This window comes from Danio rerio, chromosome 5 (genome assembly GCF_052040795.2).
Source record: "Danio rerio strain M-AB ecotype USA chromosome 5, GRCz13ab, whole genome shotgun sequence".
Taxonomy (NCBI): domain Eukaryota; kingdom Metazoa; phylum Chordata; class Actinopteri; order Cypriniformes; family Danionidae; genus Danio; species Danio rerio.
Window position 1 is genome coordinate 46,417,512 of NC_141025.1, and position 23,951 is coordinate 46,441,462.

General features: G+C 35.7%; 1 protein-coding gene across 3 annotated transcripts in view; it reads left to right on the forward strand.

Annotated features, from left to right (window-relative positions):
* dapk1 (death-associated protein kinase 1) overlaps positions 1–23,951 on the forward strand; it is a 142,439-nt gene that overhangs the window by 42,261 nt on the left and 76,227 nt on the right. For all 3 annotated transcript variants that reach the window (XR_015490299.1, XM_087252104.1, NM_001099990.3), the window contains 3 exons: positions 8,782–9,003; positions 20,692–20,830; positions 21,621–21,750. Coding sequence is in view for 2 of the 3 variants with exons in the window: in XM_087252104.1 (XP_087108230.1) it covers positions 8,782–9,003; positions 20,692–20,830; positions 21,621–21,750 (491 nt within the window). In the remaining variant the exon portion in view is untranslated. The remainder of the gene's footprint in view (positions 1–8,781; positions 9,004–20,691; positions 20,831–21,620; positions 21,751–23,951) is intronic.

The following is a 23,951-nucleotide window of genomic DNA, read 5'->3' on the forward strand; positions in this document are numbered from 1 at the left end:
AAAGTTTTTTTTTTTTATATATATACACAAAAAAAAATGGTGAATGGTAAATTTAACAATTACAAGACTGTCAAGCTGGCGTGATTAATCGTTTATTATTATGTTAGCAGTATTGTATTATATTTTATTATATTATATTTTATTATATTATATTATATTATATTATATTATATAAAATAATGATGTTACAATAAACTTTACTATCAAGCCAAAAGCAGTTTAACCTAAATTAGTTAACCTATGCTCATTCTTTTTCAAGATCAATATTTTATTCAATACTACAATTCAGATATACTGTATATGATAGAAGTGTCAGCCGTTAAGCTCGGCAATTGTACTTTCCATCAAGGTAATCTCTCTAAAACATGATTACCAGGTAAAAGTTGGGGGAGTGGATGGTTCAATCCATAGTCTCAAATTATGTTTTTTTAGAAGCAGTGACCTGATAATATTCTTTTTTTTTTAATAGTCGTTGAGGCGAATGAGAAAAATCAGAAAGAACAGAGCATACAAATTTCCAACAAACAACCTACACTGAACATTCCCAAAAAATATGTAAGAATTAGCCAACTGAAAATGTGTTACAAAGGTGATAGTAAGGATTAGATCTAAATTTCATCTTAAATAATACTTGCCATTAAAATTCTGAGCAATATACAGTGCTCCAGATACTAGATGGATGCAATCTCTGCTTCAGCCTGGATAATGGGGGCTTGTACCCATCTTGTGTCCATCTTGTGTGAGTGTATCTTGTGCCCACTCTGAAGAGTGCTTCCTGTGGGCAAGCTCTTTAATGTTCGCTGTGATTGCCGTTGCTCTTCATCACCATTTCAGCAGCACAAGAGCCCTGCCATCCTGACATCTTGATACAGACATTTGCCCCATCTCCCATTCAGAACAGATTGAAAAACCCCTAAAAGGACTTGGAAGTGCTGAACTCGTATAAGAGAAAAACATGCTGTGTCTATTGTAGGTCGGTTGCTGGGCTGTGTGTGTTTGTGTGTGTGTTTGCTGTGGACCGTTGTGCTCCGCAGGCCTCTTTCTAGCCGAAAACACCCTCCCCACCTCCTCCCCTACTGCCCTGCCCCCAGCACTGCTATGGAAACTGGCACAGCTGAAGACCCATGCCCTGTTCTCGCTGAGGACTGTCGTTGACAAAAGCGTTTAGACATGCCTGAATGCCAAAAGCCACGCTTTCAGAAGCACAAGGCATGACTTTCTGATTTTCAGCTTTGTATTTTTATTCAGTTCCTCAAAAAAGAAATGGGCCTGTGCAGTGGTACTTTTTTGTTATTTCGTATAATAATCAACACAATATAACAAGTTAATCATTCATTAAATGGCACCTATTTTACCCCTTTTTCAAGATTTAAGATAAGTCTTTTGTGTCTCCAGAATGTGTCTGTAAAGTTTCAGCTCAAGACACCCGTCAGATTATTTATTATAGCTTAAAGAATATTGGAATTTTCTCCTCTGAACACAATGTAGCTGTTTTTGTTGCCTGTACCTTTAAATCTAGTTCTTCCTGCCCACCATTCCCATGTGCCTGTCAGAGTGTGCCTCGGTCTTCGGCTGTATGCATCAGATAAACAGCACAGTGACAGACATGAAGGAAGCAGATATCATGTAACATTTGTGAGAAATACTACAGTAAAAACTTTACCAATGATTATTCAATGTATTTGATGTGGAGTTAATTCAAGCCTTTCTGCGGCGATGAGTCACACAATGTCATTACAAACTGTTTTTGCATGGCAAATATGACAGTATACACGGTAATATCCACTGCTGAATAGATATTCATTATGTTAATGTACAAAATAAACCTAATTTAATGTCCATAAACCGGGATCGAAGCATCTTTTTTTATAATTGTAATTAATTATTTAATGTTTCTCTCACTCTTGCGGCTGTGCACGCAATGTCATCTACGAAGCCAAGCGATAGTAAATCAGGCTTAAAATAAAAATGTAAAGCAAAAAAATGCATACAGTTAACGACGGCTTAGAAAGTGAAACCAAAAGTCTAACCCCGGACATTTTAGGAGATTTATAAACCCTAGACCAGGGGTCATCAAACTTGTTCCTGTAGGGCCGGTGTCCTGCAGATTTTTGCTCCAACCCTAATCAAACACACCTGAACAAGCTAATCAAGGTCTTACTAGGTATACTTGAATCACCCAGGCAGGTGTGTTGAGGCAAGTTAGAGCTTAACCCTGCAGGGTCACCGGCCCTCCAGGACCAGGATTGGTGACCCCTGCCCTAGATGGATGCTTATTTTTTTAAAGTCCCAAAAAGGTGCGTCTCTGTTGGTTCTTTGGTTCTTCATGTGAGATTATCTATGGGAGTGTTAAAAGTTTTTGCACGCACACAACGAAGAGGAAACAAAAGAGGAGATTTTCCATTTGTTAATCAATCGCGGATGTTTGGGTGGACACAAATAAAACATGTAAAAGGATGATAATAGTAAAAAAGTCACCAAATATACTTAGGCGGTCATTAATATTCCTGGGCAGCCCGCCCAAGGAAAGTCTATGTACAGCAAACACTGACTTGCCTCATAAACTTGACACTATGTGAGACTGTGTTCAGGATATTTTTTTAGAAATTCACATATAACAAACAAGATGTCATATTTGTAATATGATAGCAAGTAAACAATTACGTGTTTTTTTTTTTTTTATTATTTATGGCTGAACTGTTCCTTAGTGATTGCACAGCGTACATCTTCCGAACCTTCTAGGCCTCAGATAAAATGCAAATGTACTGTCTCTTGCTACTCTGGGGCCTGATTGCTGTCTGGGTGAAAAAAGGTGAAGCACGCAAGAATAGAGACCCTGCGTTCTGTATTTGCATGAGAAAGCCCCATCCCAAGGACCCCTTGCTTCCTTGTGTTGTTTAGCTTCTTTGCCTGAAAACAATTGTCTTTTCTGTGGAAAGAAACCTCCCAACAGCTGTATAACAGGCACATTTAAAAGAGCCAGAAATGTTGCAGAGCTGTGACATTTTGAGGATCCTATTGGGAGATTTTTCACAGTATACGTTGCTTGTTCAGCAGAGTTATGAGCTTCAGGGGCCCAAATGCGCTTGTTTATGTATTAAACTGGTGTGTCTGAGGTGATGGCTTTGAATGGCGTAGCGTGGGAGTCTTTGTTATCCACCCTGATAATATCATCTGTAAAACAGCACTGAAAACCTAGTAATCATGCTGTTTGGCGTTTGATATGCGAAATTAATAGGGCATGTTTATGTCATTGAAAGGAAATTCTTCCATTTCTCACACAGCTTGATTTCAGGGATTTAAATGTGGTTGTGACAGTCAGTCTTACTTTATCTCATTGGCAATTTGTGACCATTCAGCTTGGGTGACTGTTGGTTTCTGGCGCTGGTTCAGAAAGCATGTCGTGACTTTCGGAGGCTGAGAACGTAGTGTGTCGAAGGGGAACGTGGAGTCCTGCGTGCTGGCAGTATGCTGTAGAGGAGCAAACCTGGATTCACACATTCAAAATTCATTTTCACTTCTAATTTTAGAGCATAGTGCCATTTTCTGGATGCTGGATATATTATTGCGCTACATTGTTACAGAAGACACCTGCTTAACTTGTTTGTTTATTTGGCTGAATTATAATTTCTTAATTGTATTGGTTTGTAATGGCACAATGATAAGTAAAAATATATATTTTACCTATATGTAATTATTAGTTATAATTATTTAAATATAGAATAATTAAATCATTATAATTATGAATTATTATTATTATTATTATTATGAAATATATAATAAATGTCATTTTTTGCAAGGTAAACTATCTTTTTAAATGCCACTTGAATTCATTCATTTTCTTGTTGGCTTAGTCCCTTTATTATTCCGGGGTCGCGACAGCAGAATGAACCGCCAACTTATCCAGCGAGTTTTTACGCAGCGGATGCCCTTCCAGCCCTTCCAAATGTGCCCTTCCAAATGTGTGCAAATTTATATATATATATATATATATATATATATATATATATATATATATATATATATATATATATATAAATAACAGTTGCTGCAAATGCACTGCACTAAGCTTGACGCATAAAAAAAGGATTGCAGAAGCAAAAACTAGGATCTGAGATGGAGAACGAACTGTCCAGGATCAAAACTAAATTACAAAGTCTGAAAAAACTTGTCCAGAACTTAAAAGAAAGAGCAGACAATCTCAAGAACAGGGGCAAACGAAGGAATATCTGAATTGTTGGATTACCTGAGGGCATGGAAGGTGATCCACTGCGATGTCGTGAGTCATGGCTTCCTGAGACCCTCGCCATCACGTTAAAAGAGGTCTGTTTAAAGTTAGAAAGAGTGCACCGGTCCCTCTAAACCCTCTGCTACACAATGACCACGTCCAGTGTTTCTCCTTTAAAATTCAGAGACAACAGTGAGGATTTTTCAAGTTTTCTCTGTGTCCTTTCTTCATAAACGCAGAGTGTTTATGAGAAATGTCAAGAAATGCCTAAAATCCATAGGCGCAAAATACAGGCTTATTCATGACCTTAGCTGTTTCTTGACAACTGCTTTTGTGGCATTTTTAGATTCGATGAATGCAACATCTACTGGCTTTATTAACTTTAATAACGTATAAATATTATACACTGGCTTCACGTGTTTCTGTTTTTTGTAAAATATCTCCACTGCAGACTAGTCTAAAAAATAAACACTTGATAAATGCTACCATATGTTATATTTAAATATAAAATTTTCAATTTAGTTTGAAATGCTCCTTTAAAAATACCAAGAGTTTTCAAACAAAGTATTGATCCATTCATCTGTTGATACAAATCTTCTGTGTGTGCGTTGATTTATTATTATAAGCATAAATAGCTGCTGTCGAGACTCTGCATGCTTGGAAAAAAGTCTCACTAACTATCACTTTAATCACACTGTAGTTGTCAGAGTTCACATGAATACTGACCAACGCACCAACACATTTGACAGCAGCAAAGATGAACTCGCTTCAGCACTTTTTTTCTTTTGCTTGATCACTGCTATGGCTTAGAACAGTGGTTCTCAAACTGTGGTACGCGTACCACTAGTGGTACGCGGGCTTCCTCCTAGTGGTACGCGGAGGAATCGCTGAATAATGAAAGAAACAATTAACACTTTTAATACTTTAATGCGTAATATAACATTGATGTGATCAGCATTGGCTGTTTTGTGAAGCGTACGATCACAACGCTGTGCTTAGAGTGTTTATTTTAGTGCATTGTGTCATAAGCTGCTGAAAATCAGTTTCCGAAGTTTAAGAATTGATTCTGAAGCATGATTTGACTGACATGAAAAGTGGCCAATCACAGTCGACCTTGTCTAGTTGCGTGAAACGTAAGGGCGGGACAAAGGCTTTCTGTGTTGCAGAGACAGAAAAAACAACTTAAAAACAAATGTTTTGTTGGAATAATGCTTCTCAGATGTTTTCACTACAGAGATGTCTAGCAGAGTAATTAAACCGCGGACATATTTCCTGCCTATTTGATGATCTTCATACACGTTTCGCTCTCCGACAGCCAGTCGACTCGCCTCTGACCTGTCACTCCTCTAAATACATTCTGAATGGCGGCGCGGGAATGAAGGTATTGCGCAATTACTCATTTCTGCAAATGCGGCGAGTGCTTTATTTTAACACGAGAGCGCATTCATGTACGCAAATCGCTAAAACAGATATGCGAGCTTTTAAATATGCTTTTTTCAAATGAACTGCAAGTCCTCTCATGATCGCCTGTGTGCTCAGATTGAATACAATCGCGATCTTTCCACTATTAAAGTAGACATTATTTATCTTTGCCCCTTAACTAAATTTAGTCAAAAGTATTCAAAGTTATAAAATATTTAGAAATAGATTGATACATGATCGATGACAATGCTAATGGTCTTCTTATTTGGCTGTGTTGTGAAGTGAAACTTACTTTTAGCAAAGGTGGAACATTTTTTATTTCTTTACGACAAAATAATTATGCTGGAAATGTTTCTGGATGAGGTATTTGTGTGATTTATACATTTAGCTGTATTCTGATCTGTCCTAAAGCATTACAGGTCAAAGCAATCCATTGTTAGCCTACTTATTGTTTATTTATCACAATTTACAATAAGACTCTTAAAGCACTGCTTTGATAAATGTAGTGTCGTCATATTTTAAATACCTCAAGTAAAATGAAGTAATTTGTTTTATTTTTTTACTGACAGTGTACTTGTATTTTTTTACGTTTCTATTTTAGATTAAGATTAAGTGTAAAATAAAATCTACATGTGATGTACAGCTATTTAAGAAACAAATTTGCCATATTGTAAAGAAAATAGTGTAAAATATGTAAATAAAAGGCTAAATTGAAATCTTTTTACCATATACTTTAATTTAACCTTTCAAAGCTTAAAAATATATATTTTTAAAAATGGGCAAAAAGTGTCTCTGTGGCCTTAAAGATTATTTGGTAGTTTTACCAGTGCTATTGAAAAAGATTAATTGTCATGAAAGGAAAAATTGACTATACTTCCTTTGTTAGTGCAAATTATACATGTAGCTTTGGGATGTAAGCAATCAAACCATTCAATCAGGTTTACACTAAAAAAAGTGATTTCATAATGAAAATCAGATTTTTTTTCAAAAGTAACCAACTAGTACTTTTTAAAAGAGTAATTTGTACTTTTACCTAATATTAGTATTATTTACTAAAAATTTTTTTATTTTAGCAGTGTAATAGTAGTTTTACTTGAGTACAAAAAAGATTTCACAAGCACTTAGTGCAGGTTTATTATATTATTAATATATGATTAATAAATATTATTATTAATGGTTTTTATTTGTATCTATTCCTATGCAATGTTTTATGGGTTGCTGAGAATACATTTCAGGTCCTCAATACATAGCATGTCAGTCTTGAAAAAAAAAATAGGTGCTGGAATTGATTTTCATTAGGCTGTGCCTGTATGAACCCTGTCATGTACATTTAACATTTATTTCAAGATTAGTCTGAAAGTGTAGGAATATGACATATAGCCTATATTTATAAGGTCCAAGCAGCATTTCCAGCTTTTGATGAATAGGCTACTATGAATACTTTAGATTTAAGTACAGCAGTTTTCTTTTTACTTTTTAAGAACAGTGCCATTTTTTTATGAACTTTTAAAAGCACATTTCAACTAAAACTTTTTTTTTATCTGCAAGCACAGTTAATGTTCAGACTATTTCAAATGTTTAAAGTGACTGACAATAATACATATTCTTACTAATAGGAAGTAATCTGCATCGTTTTAAAACTGTGCACACCTGTAGCTGCTTAATTAGGCTTACGACGCTATTTTTTAATACTGGTTAAAAAATAGCGTCGTAAGGTGGTACTTGGAGAGACGATTTTTTTTCTAAGGTGGTACTTGGTGAAAAAAGTTTGAGAACCACTGGCTTAGAAGAATAATCAAGTTACTATCACAGAGGAGTTGCTGCCTGTCAGTGACATTTTTAGTTTCTCTTCAAACACATCCTGCTTTGTTGTGTATACACAGTTCTACACTACGCTGAAAAATATATAAACAGATTACATTTCCTATCAACTTGCTTATCTCTGTTGAGTATTGACTAACAAAACTTAATATTCTCATATTGCTCGATCAGTAAATGTTACTGCGTTTCTTATCTGCTCTCATAGACTCACCATGGGGAGATGCATGTCATATTGATACTGTGTTTTACACTGCTTTTCATCTTAATTTTCATTGTTATATGTTCATTTTTGTTATATGTGGTGTCCTAATTTTTTCACACTCAAATAGAGACTTTTGGAAATGCCAGAGAACTGTTTGAGTTTGAAAACTCAGTGGTTGTTTTTATAAATGCAGACTTTTGAAAACAAGAGTGTGGCTGCGTGCATTTAATTCCTGATTGGATCTCCTGGATAATTCTGTATCCTTTATAAAGCCCTGCTCATATGACCCATAAACTGTTTTTTTTGTTTTTGTTTTAGAGAACACTTGCTCTCTGTCCTGTAACAGTGTTCTGTAGGGCCTTTTTATTTGAATACTGTTACACCCCTACTTTCCACCCCTACACTCCTATTCTATCCTGTTTGTGACACTCGTGTGATCTGTTTTAATAGTTGTGTCAAAGTCAAGACTTTTTGCATATTAAAATAAAAGATGAACACGCAATTATGTATGCTGAAAATAATGTTTAGGTAAATAAGGGTAAAAATCTATAAATATTCAGAAAATTATATGTAACAGGAAAAGCAGTAGTGACGCATAGTTTAAATGCACACTAACTCACACTTTAGTCCACACATTAGGCCTTTTATTCAATAAATGAAGCTGACAGGACAGCAGGAGATGGCAAAAAAAAAAAAAAAAACGGCTGCTGCTTTAAAAAAGACTGACTACTATTATTCTTTTGATCTACTATTTATATCCTTTAAAAATAAATGTAGAACACAGTAAAAAAACACTCTAAATCTGTTGAAACACATCGATTTGAAGGCCGTTGAGTTTGTAGCTGGACATTATTGGAGTTCATTGACAGGAACAGTGATCAGCTATTCACTGAAACACCAACAAGTCTCGCTTGATTAACGCAGGACGTTAATTAAGAACAATTTTGACCGCTTGGTTTCACCAATGGCTGTTATTGGGAATGTTTACTGTTCTAAAACATCAGTTGTTTTTAATAGTATTATTTCTCAGTTCTTGCCCTTAAAATATGACATATTTCACGTTTTGAATTGGACATGACAGCAATCTTTGTGTTATTGTTTTTTTCAGTGGTCAGTTTGCCGTGGTAAAGAAATGCCGTCATAAGAGCACTGGTGTGGAGTATGCAGCCAAATTTATCAAGAAGAGGCGGAGCAAATCAAGCCGACGAGGGGTCTCGAAAGACGACATTGAGAGGGAGGTCAGCATCTTGAAGGAAATCCAGCACCCCAATGTCATCACCCTGCACGATGTGTTCGAAAACAAGCATGAGGTCATCCTCATCCTAGAGCTGTGAGTCATTGTTTTTCTCTGCTTTTACTGAATTGTGAAATCACTGACAGCTTTTGTTTGTCTCATTTCTAAAAACTAAAACTGCTGCAGTTATTAGTAGAGGCTAGTAGTATGTGAACAACTGGCTCTTTTAAGTTGTCAAAAGCTCTTCGCTGAATTCAGCAGCACCAGCCTTTACTTACAAAGCAAACACTTGACAAGGTCAACAGTGGGGGGGTAGAGGAGAACCAGTCCATTGAGTAGGTGAACCAGTTTTGCCTGTTGTGCTTTGAACACACATACACTGCTGCCAATGTTTTCAAAGAGAAAAGGCATGTTTTGATGTCTGCACTGTCTTAACTATACTAGTACAGAAGAGTAAGACCTTTGGATGATGAAGTAGAGATTATTTCAAGTTATATTTACATTAAGCATCAGTGTTAGGTATGTTACTTAAAGTAATAGATTACATAATGAATGGAAAGTTGTAATCTGATTACATTACTAATTACTTCATGTAAAAAAATAATCAGATTACTAATTACTTTACTTTGAGGTTACTTTTAAAATATTTAAAATATACCTATAAAAATACAAAATACACTGCAGCTTTTTCAGTAGTTTAAAATTTAATGAAAAACATTACTATGGGTTTAACACAGCAGCTTGACATATTCAAAAGACTTGAGTAATGTCTGTTTTTCCACTCTCGTCAGCAACCATTTCAGCTCGTGTTCTCCAGCAATTTAAAAGTGCATGCTTATTAACTGATGTTGCAGCAGAAAACATGATTTAAAAAAGCTTTTTTTCTTCTAAAAACTATATTTCTATTGTAAGTAACGCAATTACTCTGACTTCATTAACTGTAATCAAATTTCACAAATATAAAATGAAATTTTTTACATTACTGCGTTTCCCAAAAATGTAATTAGATTACATTAACACCCAACTCTGTTAAGCATACATCATTAATAATTGTCTAAACAAGCAGACACACTTTAACAGCAACTTACTGGTGTAACCTTTTGATGAGGGTTGTATCCTGGCTAGTCTGTTTATTTATTTATTTATTTATTCTTTTTTTATCTGAGCACAATGCATACTATTATTTTAAAATTTTTATTAAAGTGATGTTCATCTTAGACTCCAGCAGCTGAGTTTAGGAAGTAAAGAACATATTTATTTTCTCCATAACTAGTTTCTCCATTTTATAAACCTTGTTTGGTGTGAGCTAGGCATGGTATGCTGTGGTTTGGAATAGTCAAGGTTTTAAAACAGTCAAAATTTTCTGTTATCCCGTTCCTAAGGTATGTGTATTGTTTTTTTTTATTTACTTTTTTTCTTCTTTTTTTAGGACAATAGCATCTAAGATGAAAAATAGTTGTAGTTTTTTGCCCAAAAATTTAAAAAGAATATATTTTAGAGCAGTAATTACAATACCGTGAAATTGTGATATTTTTATCCAAGGTGATCATACCATCAGAATCGTATACTGGCCTATTCCTAGAACTGCAAGACTTTGTTGAATCCATGTTTTGAAATGGCATTATTTCACATTAGGTTTATTTTGTTGTACACTGGAATTTTCTGGTGAAAAACTACTCTACCTACACTTGATCAGAGAAGGACCACAAAAAATTACACTTCTGATACACTGCCATCCAGCACTGCGAAAGACTAGATCAAGTCATTTTACCAGTAATCTTGAACTACTTGATAGGTTGTTCACCTTAAAATGAAAATTTTCTGTTTATTTACTGACTCTCAGGCCAGGATGTAACTATTTTTCTCAGTCGAACATTAAAGAAGATTTCTGCTTGAACTGTGATACTTGTGAAATTATCAAATGTTATTGATGCCCTCTTTGGTGTACAAAAAAATACAATGTGCACAGGCAAAACAATGGGGTATATGCACAGGGACTTTTAATTTTTAGCAAACCAGCTCAAGCACTTCCTGTGACCTGTCATTCCATTACTAAATTACTAAATTTAAGATCTGCGCGTTTAAGATTTCTTTAAAAATAAACCATATTTACTGCTTGATTAATATATATATATATATATATATATATATATATATATATATATATATATATATATATATATATATATATATATATATATATATATATATATATATATATATATATATATATATATATAATATATATAAATTAGGGTCTCATTTTACCACAGTTTTTTCAATAGAGTTTCTGCACTTGCTTACTGCCCCTGATTCTTTCATCTCGTTTAACTCTTGAACAACTAAATGAATGCCTAAGTCTATTTAACTGATTGTATTTTAATTAAATTACAGTACATCTTCAATGCAGTAAAAGGAACCTTATGAAATTGAAGCTATTAACCGTTCATCGAAAGTTTATCAGTGGCTGAAAAACACTCGCTGTGCATAAAGCCAGTTAATACCTGATTATACATTGAGGTCTTATGAAGTGAAACTGTTGGTCTGTGCAATAAACTGAACATAATTTACAACATTTGTTTTTCAAATGACAGCCTCAACAAACAGTCGAGGAGCTTGATCATCCAGTTTCGCTTCACAACACATCAATGTGTCATCAGGAGACACACATTTTTGTTTTGCCCATATACTAGGGTTGTGACGGTGATGCAATTTTCCCATTAGTTAGTGTGACAACACTGGTAATGCCGGTATCACTGGGGGCAGGGTGCCTTTAAATAGCTTATTATTCATTCTCGCTATTTAATTACTTTCACTTTCAAATTGGTGACAGTTGGGTGTCAGTTGCTTGTGTTGACAATAACAGAGGACTACAGTGGCAATCTCAGTTTTATTATCATGAATTTTTAACAAACTAAAGTTTTGTTATTATTATTTTGGGTTGCCGCTTGATGGCTTCCTCTCATCCTTTTAACTTTCTCTTCCCTCATGTGATGCATTCACTGTGTTCTCCTGCTGGAGATGAGCACGGCTTTCCTCAACATAAATGGGATGCAGTGGTTGTGTCGAGTTTATTTTTAGTGGGAGAAATGAAGTAAAATGTCAGTCCAGTAAAGTTCAGTTTAGTTCAGTTCAGTGTGGTTTCATTTTTACTGCTGAAAGTCCGAACACTGAAGAGCAAATCTATTGATGTGCAGCTCCCAAACTAAGCAAGCCAGTGGCAAGGAACAAATCTTCAGCAATTGACGAAAGTGAAGGGAAAAATCCTCATGAGAAACCAGGCTCAGTTGGGCACGACCATTTTTTCTCTGGCCAAACTTCTTGTGCAGAGCTGCAGTCTTGGCATCGGAGGCTGGAGAACACTGGATGTTCATTGTAAAGAACTGGAGGTTTGAGTGGCCTCAATGCAGAGATTTGTCTGTCACTTGGTCTTTTAAAGTCCGTTCTAAATGAAAGGAGGAAAATCCTGAAATCTCAAAAATCACTTGCCAAACTCTCAATTAAATTAAATATATATAAAATCAACAACAAAATCTGAACGGACATTTTTTAGTTTGCACCAACACATGTGCAAAAGGTTTTATGATACAAATCTCCTTCATGTCTGTTTCAATGGTAACCAGGGGTAGCTGTTTGAAACACTTTAAAAAAGAGATAAAAAACTGAGAAAAAACTCAAGGACGACACTGGAAGGGCACAATATGTGATTCCTGTCAAAATCAATGCAGGCATGCCGTAGTCGCCAAACAACAGGGCTTGTCAACAGACAAGCATATCTGTCCAGACCCTTCATCTATACAGAACCACATGGCTATAAAGGCTGATGATTGGCTATTTTGGCTGGAAAGTGGGACTTCCTTCACTGTGACAGCTCTGCTGAGCGTTGCAAATTTCCCCATTCATAGTAATGCCAATGAATCATCTATGTATATCTATAGTCCTTGACAATTATCACACACCAGATGTATACATTCTATACACATAAAATTTTGTTGTGTATAAAACTATACAGATGTCCAGAATTTGAACAGAAACCTGTATCGGACATGTTGAAAAAAAGGTATGATTTTTAAAGACATCTCGCAGCACTAGCCTTTTCGTCTGGTGTGTGACCCTTTTTGGGTTTCATTTAGATTTTAGCAAATACTAATGCATATACTAATATAATACATATACAAATACTAATACATACTTTACTAATACTAATACACATACATGGTTTGCGTTACATTCATTCTTCCATGGCGGGGCGCCACACCAAAATTCATCCCGCCATGGCTACATCACAGCTTCTCATTCAAAACATTCAGTCATTGTTGTTGTTTTTTTATAGCGAGTTATAATCGCACCAAAACACATTAAAAGGTAAGTGAATTATAACAGCGCAAACATTTCTGTAATCGTATTAGTGCTGTGCGTTATTTGTTTAAGGAAATTGGCATGCAAGCAGAGATATTTGCAGGCTCGTATTACATGAATGCGATCTCGACTTGTAATACTCATTAAAATAAGGTCATAGGTAGTTGGTAGATTTGTGTAAAAGGCCTGCCGCCACAGCTGGAAAAAAATCCTAGAGGAAACACTGCACATATATACTAATACATTTGTCATGCTAAGTCATTGTCTGCTTCATATTCGGGGCTAGTATGGAAAATAACAGTATGGAAAAGTACTTTCATGACCAAACCCACAAAAAAATGCTTGTAAACCAATTCACTTGTAACATATGGATGAGTGCGAGAGATTCTTTTATTCACAAAAGAGGCAATAGTCAGGGCAAGCAATTAAGAATCATTGAAAGTCAAAACACAATTATTCAACAGTGAAAACAGAGAACTCTCAGAAATTTCCGCTGCAGAAAAACAAGATTGGAGCTTTTTAAAGCACATTGATTAGTCGATCCTTCAGAGGATTGCTCATATCTCAGCTCATAGATGAGCTGATCATCGTGGCTTTGAAACACTCTAATGTTCATGTATTTTTATTTGCACAGCGGTAATGAGTAGTAAACCAATGACCTTCACGACCATCACAGTCATACAGTATCAATGGCCAATCAGTGATGCTCAAGTATGTGCTTAACAGCTCTCAAATGTTACTGGGAAATGAATACTAATAGGTAACCTTTTGATAACCCTATTTAAATGAGTAAAATTGATGACAGAATTTCAATTTTCGGATGGATCATCCTTTTAAAGGTGTGCAATCTACTTGCAGTTTGTTGTAACACTCTACTGGTGCTACACAATGGAGATATATTGTGTCAAAGAAATCACTTCCTAGAGTAGTAACACATATGTGGTTTAACCTTGTAAACATGTGGTCTGAAACTAAAAGTTACTGAGGCACTCCTCATCACATTGTGTGTTATTTTATCTAATCCGAGTACAGTGATGAAAAGGTGTTGATACATGCCAAATATTTTAAAGTGCTTTGTAATTTGATTCTTGGTTATTTAGTAAACACTAATTATACATGACAAGAATTTCACCATTTCAGCAGAACTGTTATGTTAAAGATTATGTTTATGTGAAGGAAGTGTCTTTCTTCTGAACTACTTGATGTTTCTACTCGCCTGACTGGTTTTCTTTGTTTGGAAGTGTGTCCCTGTAGCTACAGTATATTCAGCTCATATCCGTCACACATTACTCATCAGGCAAGTTTTTTTGTTTGTTAACTGAAGCAACTAGGGTTAAGTACTTTGCTCAAAGACATAACTAAATAATCCTGACCGCAGATTTGAAGGTCATGTTTCATTTTCAGGTCATTTGACATCCTCCAAAACCTCTTTGCTGCCAACCAGTGATGTGCTTTTCTAGTCTCAGACAGCATAGTCTGTTCTCTGATCCTTTCATGCATACAAATTTGGCAGGTGCTGGCTGATATAAGATTGGCTGATATATATATTTATACGCAATTATTTACTCTTTCTCTGCCTGCATTTTTATTAAGTTGCCATGCAACATTTTTGACAATTTTTAACATAATTTAACAGCAGAATATCCTCTGCTGAGAGTATATGAGCATTGTAGATTAATTCATTCATTTTCTTTTCGTCTTAGTCCCTATATTAATCTGGGGTCGCCACAGCGGAATGAAACGCCAACTTATGCAGCATATGTTTTACGCAGCGGATGCCCTTCCAGCTACAACCCATCACTGGGAAACACCCATACACTCTCATTCACACACATACACTACGGACAATTTAGCTTACCCAATTCACCTGTACCTCATGTCTTTGGACTTGTGAGGGAAACTGGAGCACTACTCACTGCGCCACCACGCTGCCCCAGCATTGTAGATATTAAAATAAGTTAATAACTAAGAAATAATAATAATTTATGGGTTCATGCTTTATCATCACTTGAATTCAGATAATTCAGAATATATTATTACCCAAAAATTCAAAGAAATCTCTCTTTTTTTCCCTCCAGAGCTACACGCGTACTAGGTCTGCACGATATTGGAAAAATCTGACATTGCAATTTTTAGTTTGCTGCGATTTATATTGTGATTTGAATACAATTTCGGCAGATGACTTGAATAGCTCTATTTGGAATAAAGTTATTAACTTTGATTGAAATAATCATGTAGAATCAAAGAAATTGCATTAATAAATGTTTAAGATAGAGCAAAGATAAAAGTGAAATAAGTAATCAGATATTCAGGTACAGTAATACGATGGGTTATTATCATGACAGTTTGCCACCGATAATGATAGATCACAATATTAGCAACTTATCACAGGAAAACCATCCACAATATATTATGACATTTGTAAATGAAGAGGGAAAAATGCATCAAAAAGTTGTAAGATGTGTTTCTTTTATTAACAGCACAAATATTTCTTAGAATTGCAACATTATATATGTTCGATCCGCTATTACAAGAAGTGCCACCTCATGCTTATCGTTATTTTACCCTGCCCCTATTGAATAATCAAATGTGATGTAAAATGTAAACACTCTACATTTTTCATTGCTGATCAACATTAATCATCCCAACTCAACATTGCATGTCCTGCGATGTGACTATTGCGAATGCACAAATTGACATATCAATGCTGAAGCGATATATTGTGCAGCTTAAGTGCTAACACATGTATGTATTTGGAAAAGTGAACGTGAGGTCAACAAGTTCCTATAGGAACTTCTGTGTTCAAAGTGATATCTGCCACTGGCTTCTTTATCTCGATCAGTGTTATTTTCTTTAACAAAATTTTCATCTTAATTTTCATGAAGAACAAGTTTCTACCGATGAAAACTAAATAAAAATTGTGATGATGACTACAACTGTAATAGAAATTTACTGACATTTTCGTCGACTAATAAAAATGAGACGAAAATGTGATTGAGGGATTTTTTTTTTTTTGTAGAATATCCAATCAGAATTAATCTTGATGTGTAATGCATGACACACACACACACACACACACACACACACACATATTTGAAAAGTAACTGATCCACAATAGATGCGGGATGCGAATACATCATCTTTGAAATGGCAACAGCTGAGAGAAAAAGGGTTTGAAAAGGGGTGGAAATTGCTGATAAAAACAACAAATCTAAAGCGACATCAGCATGCCAGGGAATCATCCTGAAATTCAGTTAAGTTAAACTCGGATCTCTTTTTATTTACCTGAGTGTGTGCTTTTGCTTAACTGAAATGGTATAGCCTCTCGCTGACCTTTAGAGAATTAATGCCATTAGATTGTAAATTAAAAGTTATTAAATCGGCCAGTCTTAAGTAGCAAACTCGCGCAAGGTTCACGAGCTGTCTGCGTCTGCCGCGATCATCATGACAACAGCCATTTACAGTGTACCTCTACCACAAAATTGCTTTATTCAGGACGTCTTTCAGCAATGTGATTATTTCTTACGTCTGTACGGATGTAATTATACTGTATGGCTATAATCTTTACGTACAGCTTTCGGTTTAAAATGAAAGAATTAATCCAAATATATTTTAGTCAACTACATGTAGAGTAGATTTAGTTGACTTAATCGTATGAAATTTAGTAGACTAAAACTATACTAAATCTAAAATGATTCAGAAGACTAAAGTATGACTACAATTCAAATGGAATTTCAGTCAAAAGACTAAAAACTAAATCAAAATTTGCTGTCAAAATTAACACTGATCCTGGTGTGATTTAAAATGGTCAAAACATTACTGATTGGAATCAATCAACACCAGCCTGTTCAGCTAACTCTTCTGTAACTTATTTAGGACTTGAGCTTGGACTTTCCTTATCATAATACACCTAGACCATAGATTGCTGTAAAAATGTATCGATAGGGGGGAGGCATTGTTAATTGATGAGATATCTTGTCAACAGCAGGGCAAGAGTAAAACTGATTTTTTTTTAAACAGCTTGCCTGGAAACAAAGATCAAAAATGTTTTGTTTGAGGAACATTTAAAGTACTTTAGACTACTGTAATCCGTTGCAGATAACCCACCCTAAATGTCAGTTTGTTGCTTTACATGTCCATCAGATGTTCTCTTCCTGATTAAGTGCTTGATTCTTTGCCAGAACAAGAGCAGCTGTGAGACTTGTGTTGTTAAGGGTGGAGGCTGGTGTTTTTCTTTCTGTTTCTGTGTGGGGTGATGGAAGACGTATCTGCCGCCGGTGTTTTTGCAGCTGGGTGACTCGTCGCTGCACTTGCTCAAGCTCACTATTAGCAGCAAGCGTTATCATGCCATCATCGTGCAGCTGGTTTTCAGTTTCCCTCTGCTGAATAAATATATGCCCAGATCCTGTTGGTCCTCTCCCAGAAGCCATGATTATAGTCATGATTATAATCACTCACAACCATTAGAGAGGCTGGGTGTTCTTTTTAAGTAAGACGGATCCACTCAAGATGATTAATTTTTTGAATTACTAATATTTCTATTTGTTATTTAATGCAGATTTTGTTCTTTGATATTTCAGTTGGTGTTTCATTCTTTGTAAATTAGCATTTACAGAAAAAGATAGCCTGTGGTTTCTAAAGAAATAACTAAAACCTGGTTAGGCATGGGGCGATAACCATTTTCAAGTTATACCATGGTTTGGAGAAGTCAAGGTTTTAAAACTGCCAAAATTTTCTGCAATACCATTGCTATGGTATGTGTAAGATTTTTTATTAACTTTTTTTGTTTGTATTGTTTTTAGAACAACAGTATCTCCAGCAGAAAAGATTTCCAAAAAAGCTGTTTTAAATTGTAATCTGAGTTTTTGAAACAAATTAAGACAGCAGAAGTCAATGACTCATTTGAATAATTTAGCCTGACATGTTTACTGTAACAATATTTTGTAAATGTTTCTCAAAATAAAATATTTTGTGTTCAACGGGGGGGAAAGTGTGAAACCGTGATATTTTTATCCATGGTCATCATACCTTAAGAATCTTATACCGACCCATGCCTATTACTGGTACATAAAGTATGTCTTTGACTTAATACTGACATCACTAGCATGTTAATGACTCCGTTATAGAACTTTTTTTTTTTTTTTATGAAAAATCTTTTATTTTATTGTATTTCATTTATTACTGTATTTCAGTTTCAAAGTTAACACAATTGCTTTCACTGTTTCAAGAATATTAAAGGCGGAATATATAATTTTTGCTGTTAGGCAGCGCATATTAACAACAAACAAAAGCTTAGTTTGTTGACGCTGTTACTATGGGCTCATTAACACCGAACTAAAATTGTGGTTGTAAAAATGTGAAACGCAGCATACCATAGATCTACGTGATGTGATATTATGAACATGATATAATAACGCACCCAGAAATAGGGAAACGTCATGTGTTGATAAGCACTTTTAGCTACATCATGTAACCCAGGATATGTGGACAAAGCCACAATGAGCACCTTCTCCATGATGATATAAAAGTTGTCATGCCAGCTTTCTTCTATAAACAGATGCTAGCAACAGTTGCCCCACCTCCAAGCTCTTCTGATTGGTCCACTGTTTTGGACCTGACAGTGATGAGCTGATCTTTCAACCTGACACAGTGTCTGAAAAAAACGTTGCGCTCACATGCGTATTGCTTTAAAAGTCATGAGACGTAATGCCAAGTTCAGACTGCATGATTTTCAAAATAGTGGCGTCACTTTCACACTGCATGAATATATGGGGTAGCATTTTGTGGCTGCTTCATTTACACTGTAGGATGGATCGCGACAGGGAGTTTCACGCTGCATGACTTTACAGTAGAAAGACTCGCCGACATCTTTGTCTTGGTCCGAAAACTACATCTCTCACAACAAAACACATGCGATAAGTGACATGGAAACAACGTGAAGTCCTTAGTATATCTTTTGTTATTAACTACATAATGAGAAAGAAGCCTTTTGTGGAGTGGCAAATTTAATTATTTTGCTCACCTTTAGAAGGGAATTAGCAATTTCTTCTCAACTTTTTTCTTTTTTGACCGGGTTGTGATATTGCTCTGATGACACGACAAACAGACACGAGTACTCCTGCCAAATTTCCACTAGTTTTTCCTCCATGGGTCCAAATAGACTGAGAAGAAGCATTAACTTCTCGCCAAACCTCCCGCTGGCCTGCAGATATCCATACTAGTGGATGCTGCTCTCTCATCGGCTGTAGGTAATCACTGATGTCAACACATTTCACATGGCATGATTTAAATCGCCAACAGCTCCAGATATTTAACATGCCAAATATTTCATGAGTGTTTGTGACTTATCTGCAATTCTCTCAGAAGGCGTCTTTAATAGTTGAAACTGTGTGATTGCTTCCTTTGAACGAGCACCGATTTGCTTGTGATTTCAGGCATTTGCCTCTGATTTCTCAAAACCTGTCGGCGAGTCAAAATCTGGGCTAAAATCATGCAGTCTGAACCCGGCATATAGCGTAATGGTCACACACATCCTTCCAGCGCATGTTTACACTGAAAAACAACAGAAAAGTACAAGAAAAGAAGAGGAAAATGTATTCCGTGTGAACGGCCCTTAAGTGTGAAATTATGGGAGTTGTCATCTTCATAGAATCCTAAGGGACTCAGAAATCATGTTCATGGATGAGCAAAAATTTTAAAACCTAATTATTAAGGTAATGTGAAGCAGAATAAGGCTAAAAGATGTCAAAGTGAAATGAAAACACTGAAGCAATTTCTCATGAGAGACTAACAGCAGAACTTTTATTATGCCACAGGATTTTTGTTTTTTTGAGATTTCAATGAAAATAAAATTGTACATATTGTGTCTTTAATAATAGAAGGCATATAACTTCAGTCCTCCATATACTCTTGTCTTACTCTGCATCTTTTCTTTTGATTTTCTTTGTTCCTTATTTGCTTCTTAAATTTCTTGAAATTTATAATTGCTCTAAAGCAGGGGTGTCCAAACTCGGTCCTGGAGGGCCGGTGTCCTGCAGATTTTAGCTCCAACTTGCTTCAACAAACCTGCATGGATGTTTCTAGAAAGCCTAGTAAGAGCTTGATTAGCTTGCCCAGGTGTGTCTGATTAGGGTTAGAACTAAACTTTGCAGGACACCGGCCCTCCAAGACAGGGTTTGGGCACCCCTGCTCTAAAGTGAAGGTTGTGTAATCCATTGTTTGCAATGTTTTGAATGTCTCCCTTGTCTGATGTCTGATCCTTTCATTTCAGCTTTTGGGTGTTCTGATGAGTTGATATAAGTCTGTTTGATTAGGAAGAATTTGAAAATGTGTAGTGTGCCTCTAGAAAACATGGTTGGGAAACACTTATGTAATCATCTAACTAGCTCTACAGTGAATGTCTGCATCTGTTCTTTCTGTCTACAGTGTGGCTGGCGGAGAACTCTTTGACTTTCTAGCTGAGAAAGAGTCACTGAGTGAAGAGGAGGCCACCGAGTTTCTCAAGCAGATCTTGGATGGAGTCAGTTACCTGCACTCGAAACGGATTTCCCACTTTGACCTGAAGGTACGGAGACACATTTGATTTCCACTCCAGTGTCAGACTGTGACGATTTAGCATCGCTGTGCACCAGCCACAACAGATCAATTGAGGCGCTTTCATCCTCCCCGCTGGTTATCCACTCACTTCCACCCTCAACATAATTGCTGGACCTCCTAGAGCTGGGGTGGTCATGAATTCAATACCTTTTTTTCTTGTCGCTATGAAATTTCTGGAAGCTGTCATTGCTGAATTGCATTAATGTTTCAATAGGCATTGAATTCAAAGTTTCAGATGTGCTGAGTTTTACCTCCTACTAAAATCTTGTGCAACCGGTCTAACTGGCAGACCAACATCAAAGCAGTCAGCATTCATGTTCACCAATATAACTGACCTAAAGAATAAAACAATATGCTAATTACTGAGGTCGCTCATTATTAGCAATTTGTGGCTAATCCTTTGTGCTACTCCAGCAAGGACATTTATGTAATTGGATCTAGTGCTCTCTGAGCAGTCGTCCACATGGCTTTCCTTAACATTTTAAATATTTTGAAGTCATCGGAGCTTTAAGGAGATTAGTCTGTGCATGAATACAGCTCACTAAAGGAAGTATTGTTTCTATGGAATGCCGATTCAGGGATCTGTTACTGCCAGGTCTGAGTTTGCCTGTGCTTTCTAGAGAACATTTCTGTAGCTTTGCATGCGATTTACATGTGTTATGGCAGATTTCCTGCTCTCTCATGCTGTGTTTTTGTTCTGTGCCTATCATTAGATTCTCTCTCTTTCAGTCTGTTTTTCTTCTTCTTCTCTCTCTTAGCCGGAGAACATCATGCTGTTAAACCGGAACGTGCCTCACCCGCGCATTAAGCTCATTGACTTTGGCCTGGCCCACAAGATCGATTTTGGCAACGATTTCAAAAACATCTTTGGTACCCCGGAGTTTGTAGGTCAGTGTCATCCACTGGTCAGTCTATAGAGATGTGCTGTAATTACACCTACTCTTATTGTTATGGTCCTCTGTCCAATTCTTGCTTTTCTCCAGTCATATGTAATCTGAAAAACAAGTCTGACATGATGGTAAAGAAGCACCACAGTTCACTGCTGTATTCTGCATATACTTATAGAAATGCTAAGCGTAGAAATGTAGAAATATACTGTAGAGATTTTTTTTTTTATTTATATACAGTTGAAGACATTTATTAGCCCTTCAGTGAAATTTTAATTCTTTTTTTTTTCCATATTTTTTAATGGAGAATATTTTCAGCATATTATTCATTCATTCATTTTCTTTTCAACATGGTCCCCTTATGAATCATAGGTCGCCTAAGCGGAATACACTACCAACTTATCCAGCATATGTTTTACGCAGCAGATGCCCTTCCAGCTGCAAGCCATCACTGGGAAACACCCATACACTCTCATTCACAAACATATACTATGGACAATTTAGCTTAGCCAATTCACCTATACCTATTTCTTTGGAAACCCATGCAAACACGGGCAGAACATGCAAACTCCACACAGAAATGCCAACTGACCCAGCCGAGGCTCGAACCAGCAACCTTCTTGCTGTGAGGCGACAGCGCTACCCACTGCGCCACCGCGCTGTCCCTTTTCAGCATAATAATTTTAAAAAATTATTACCTTAGTTAAGAATAAATATTAATAACATTTTTTTGCTTGACAGTACATTATATTTTACTAGATACTATTCGAAATACTAGTATTCAGCTTAATGTGCATTTTAAAGGTTTAGCTAAGTTAATGAGGTCAACTTTAGGCAAATTAATTAGTTCATTAATTAATTGTTGTTGTTATTATAGTAATAGTAGTAGCAGTAGTAGTAGCATTAGTACTATTATTATTATTATTACAGCCAAAATAAACGAAATAAGACACTGTGAAAATAGTATTTGCACTGTACGATTTTTAAATGTGTTTTTATTTTTTTTAAATGTTTATTATTGTTATTATTATTATTACAGTCAAAACAAAAAAATAAGACAACAATTATTAAAAAAATGTATTTGCTCTATTAAACATGAAAATGGCAAATCTTTCTACAAGACAATTTCACAGGTGTGCTAATCATTTGTCATTGTATAGGATACGCATATTAAAATTTTGATTCCATCTGAAATGTTTTTCTAAAATGGTAATGTAGGATGAATAGGTTCTTTTTATTACATTTGACATGGAATTAACTGAAAATAAACATAGGCTGAGGAAAAATTCATACGGAACTCTTCATATATGTATAAGTACATTTTATAAAGTAGTATAGCAAATTTCATAATATGCATACACATTATGCAATGATGTAAATGCATTATAAATTAAAAAGTGTGTTTTATACACAAATGTTATTTATATTACAATTACAATTTTTTTAAACTAATGAATTTGTATCGCAGGGTTTTTCCTGCATAGAGAATTATGAGCACCACCTCATGCTTGTAACAAAAATTATGGCTACAGACAGAAGTGATGCTCAGGCATTGGTCATGTATTTAATCACATAAAATATTAGCCTTTTTAAATAAGATGTTGTTTAACTTGATAGATTACAAGAAAAATGTGTTCGTTTCAAGTAGCAATAATTTCATAGGGATTCCAACTCTGTCTCATTTTGAGCCGGAAAAACTCCATTACAAAGAATGAAACCCCACCTAAAATATCTGAGAAAAAAATCTGCATCAAATGACAACTTGATATACCATATATAGGAAACAGTTGTAATTTGTAGAATTGTTTAAAATTTTTAATATAATGGGAAAAGTCACATTTCAGTCAAATGTGTCCAGACTTGGTGGTCAAGTGTTTGAATAGGTATTTTTGCATGCACACTTCGTTAAATCCCACTAGACTTGTTTTCGAATAATGCTTCTGCTGTATCTTAATTCAAACTGAACATCAGCAACTCCCACCCCCACCAAAGCATCCTAAAAAGCACACTGACGCCCACTCAACCCCATCCCTCCATGCTGTTGGCGTCACATTCAATCCTACAACCTGAACGGCAGCCAGTGTGTCTGCAGGCACTGATGATACAGCAGTCTTAATAGGGACACAGTACTAAAGGCCACGGTCAATACCAGCTGGCCTACAGGGTAGCCTATTTTAGTGCTCAAAATTACGATCAGCCATC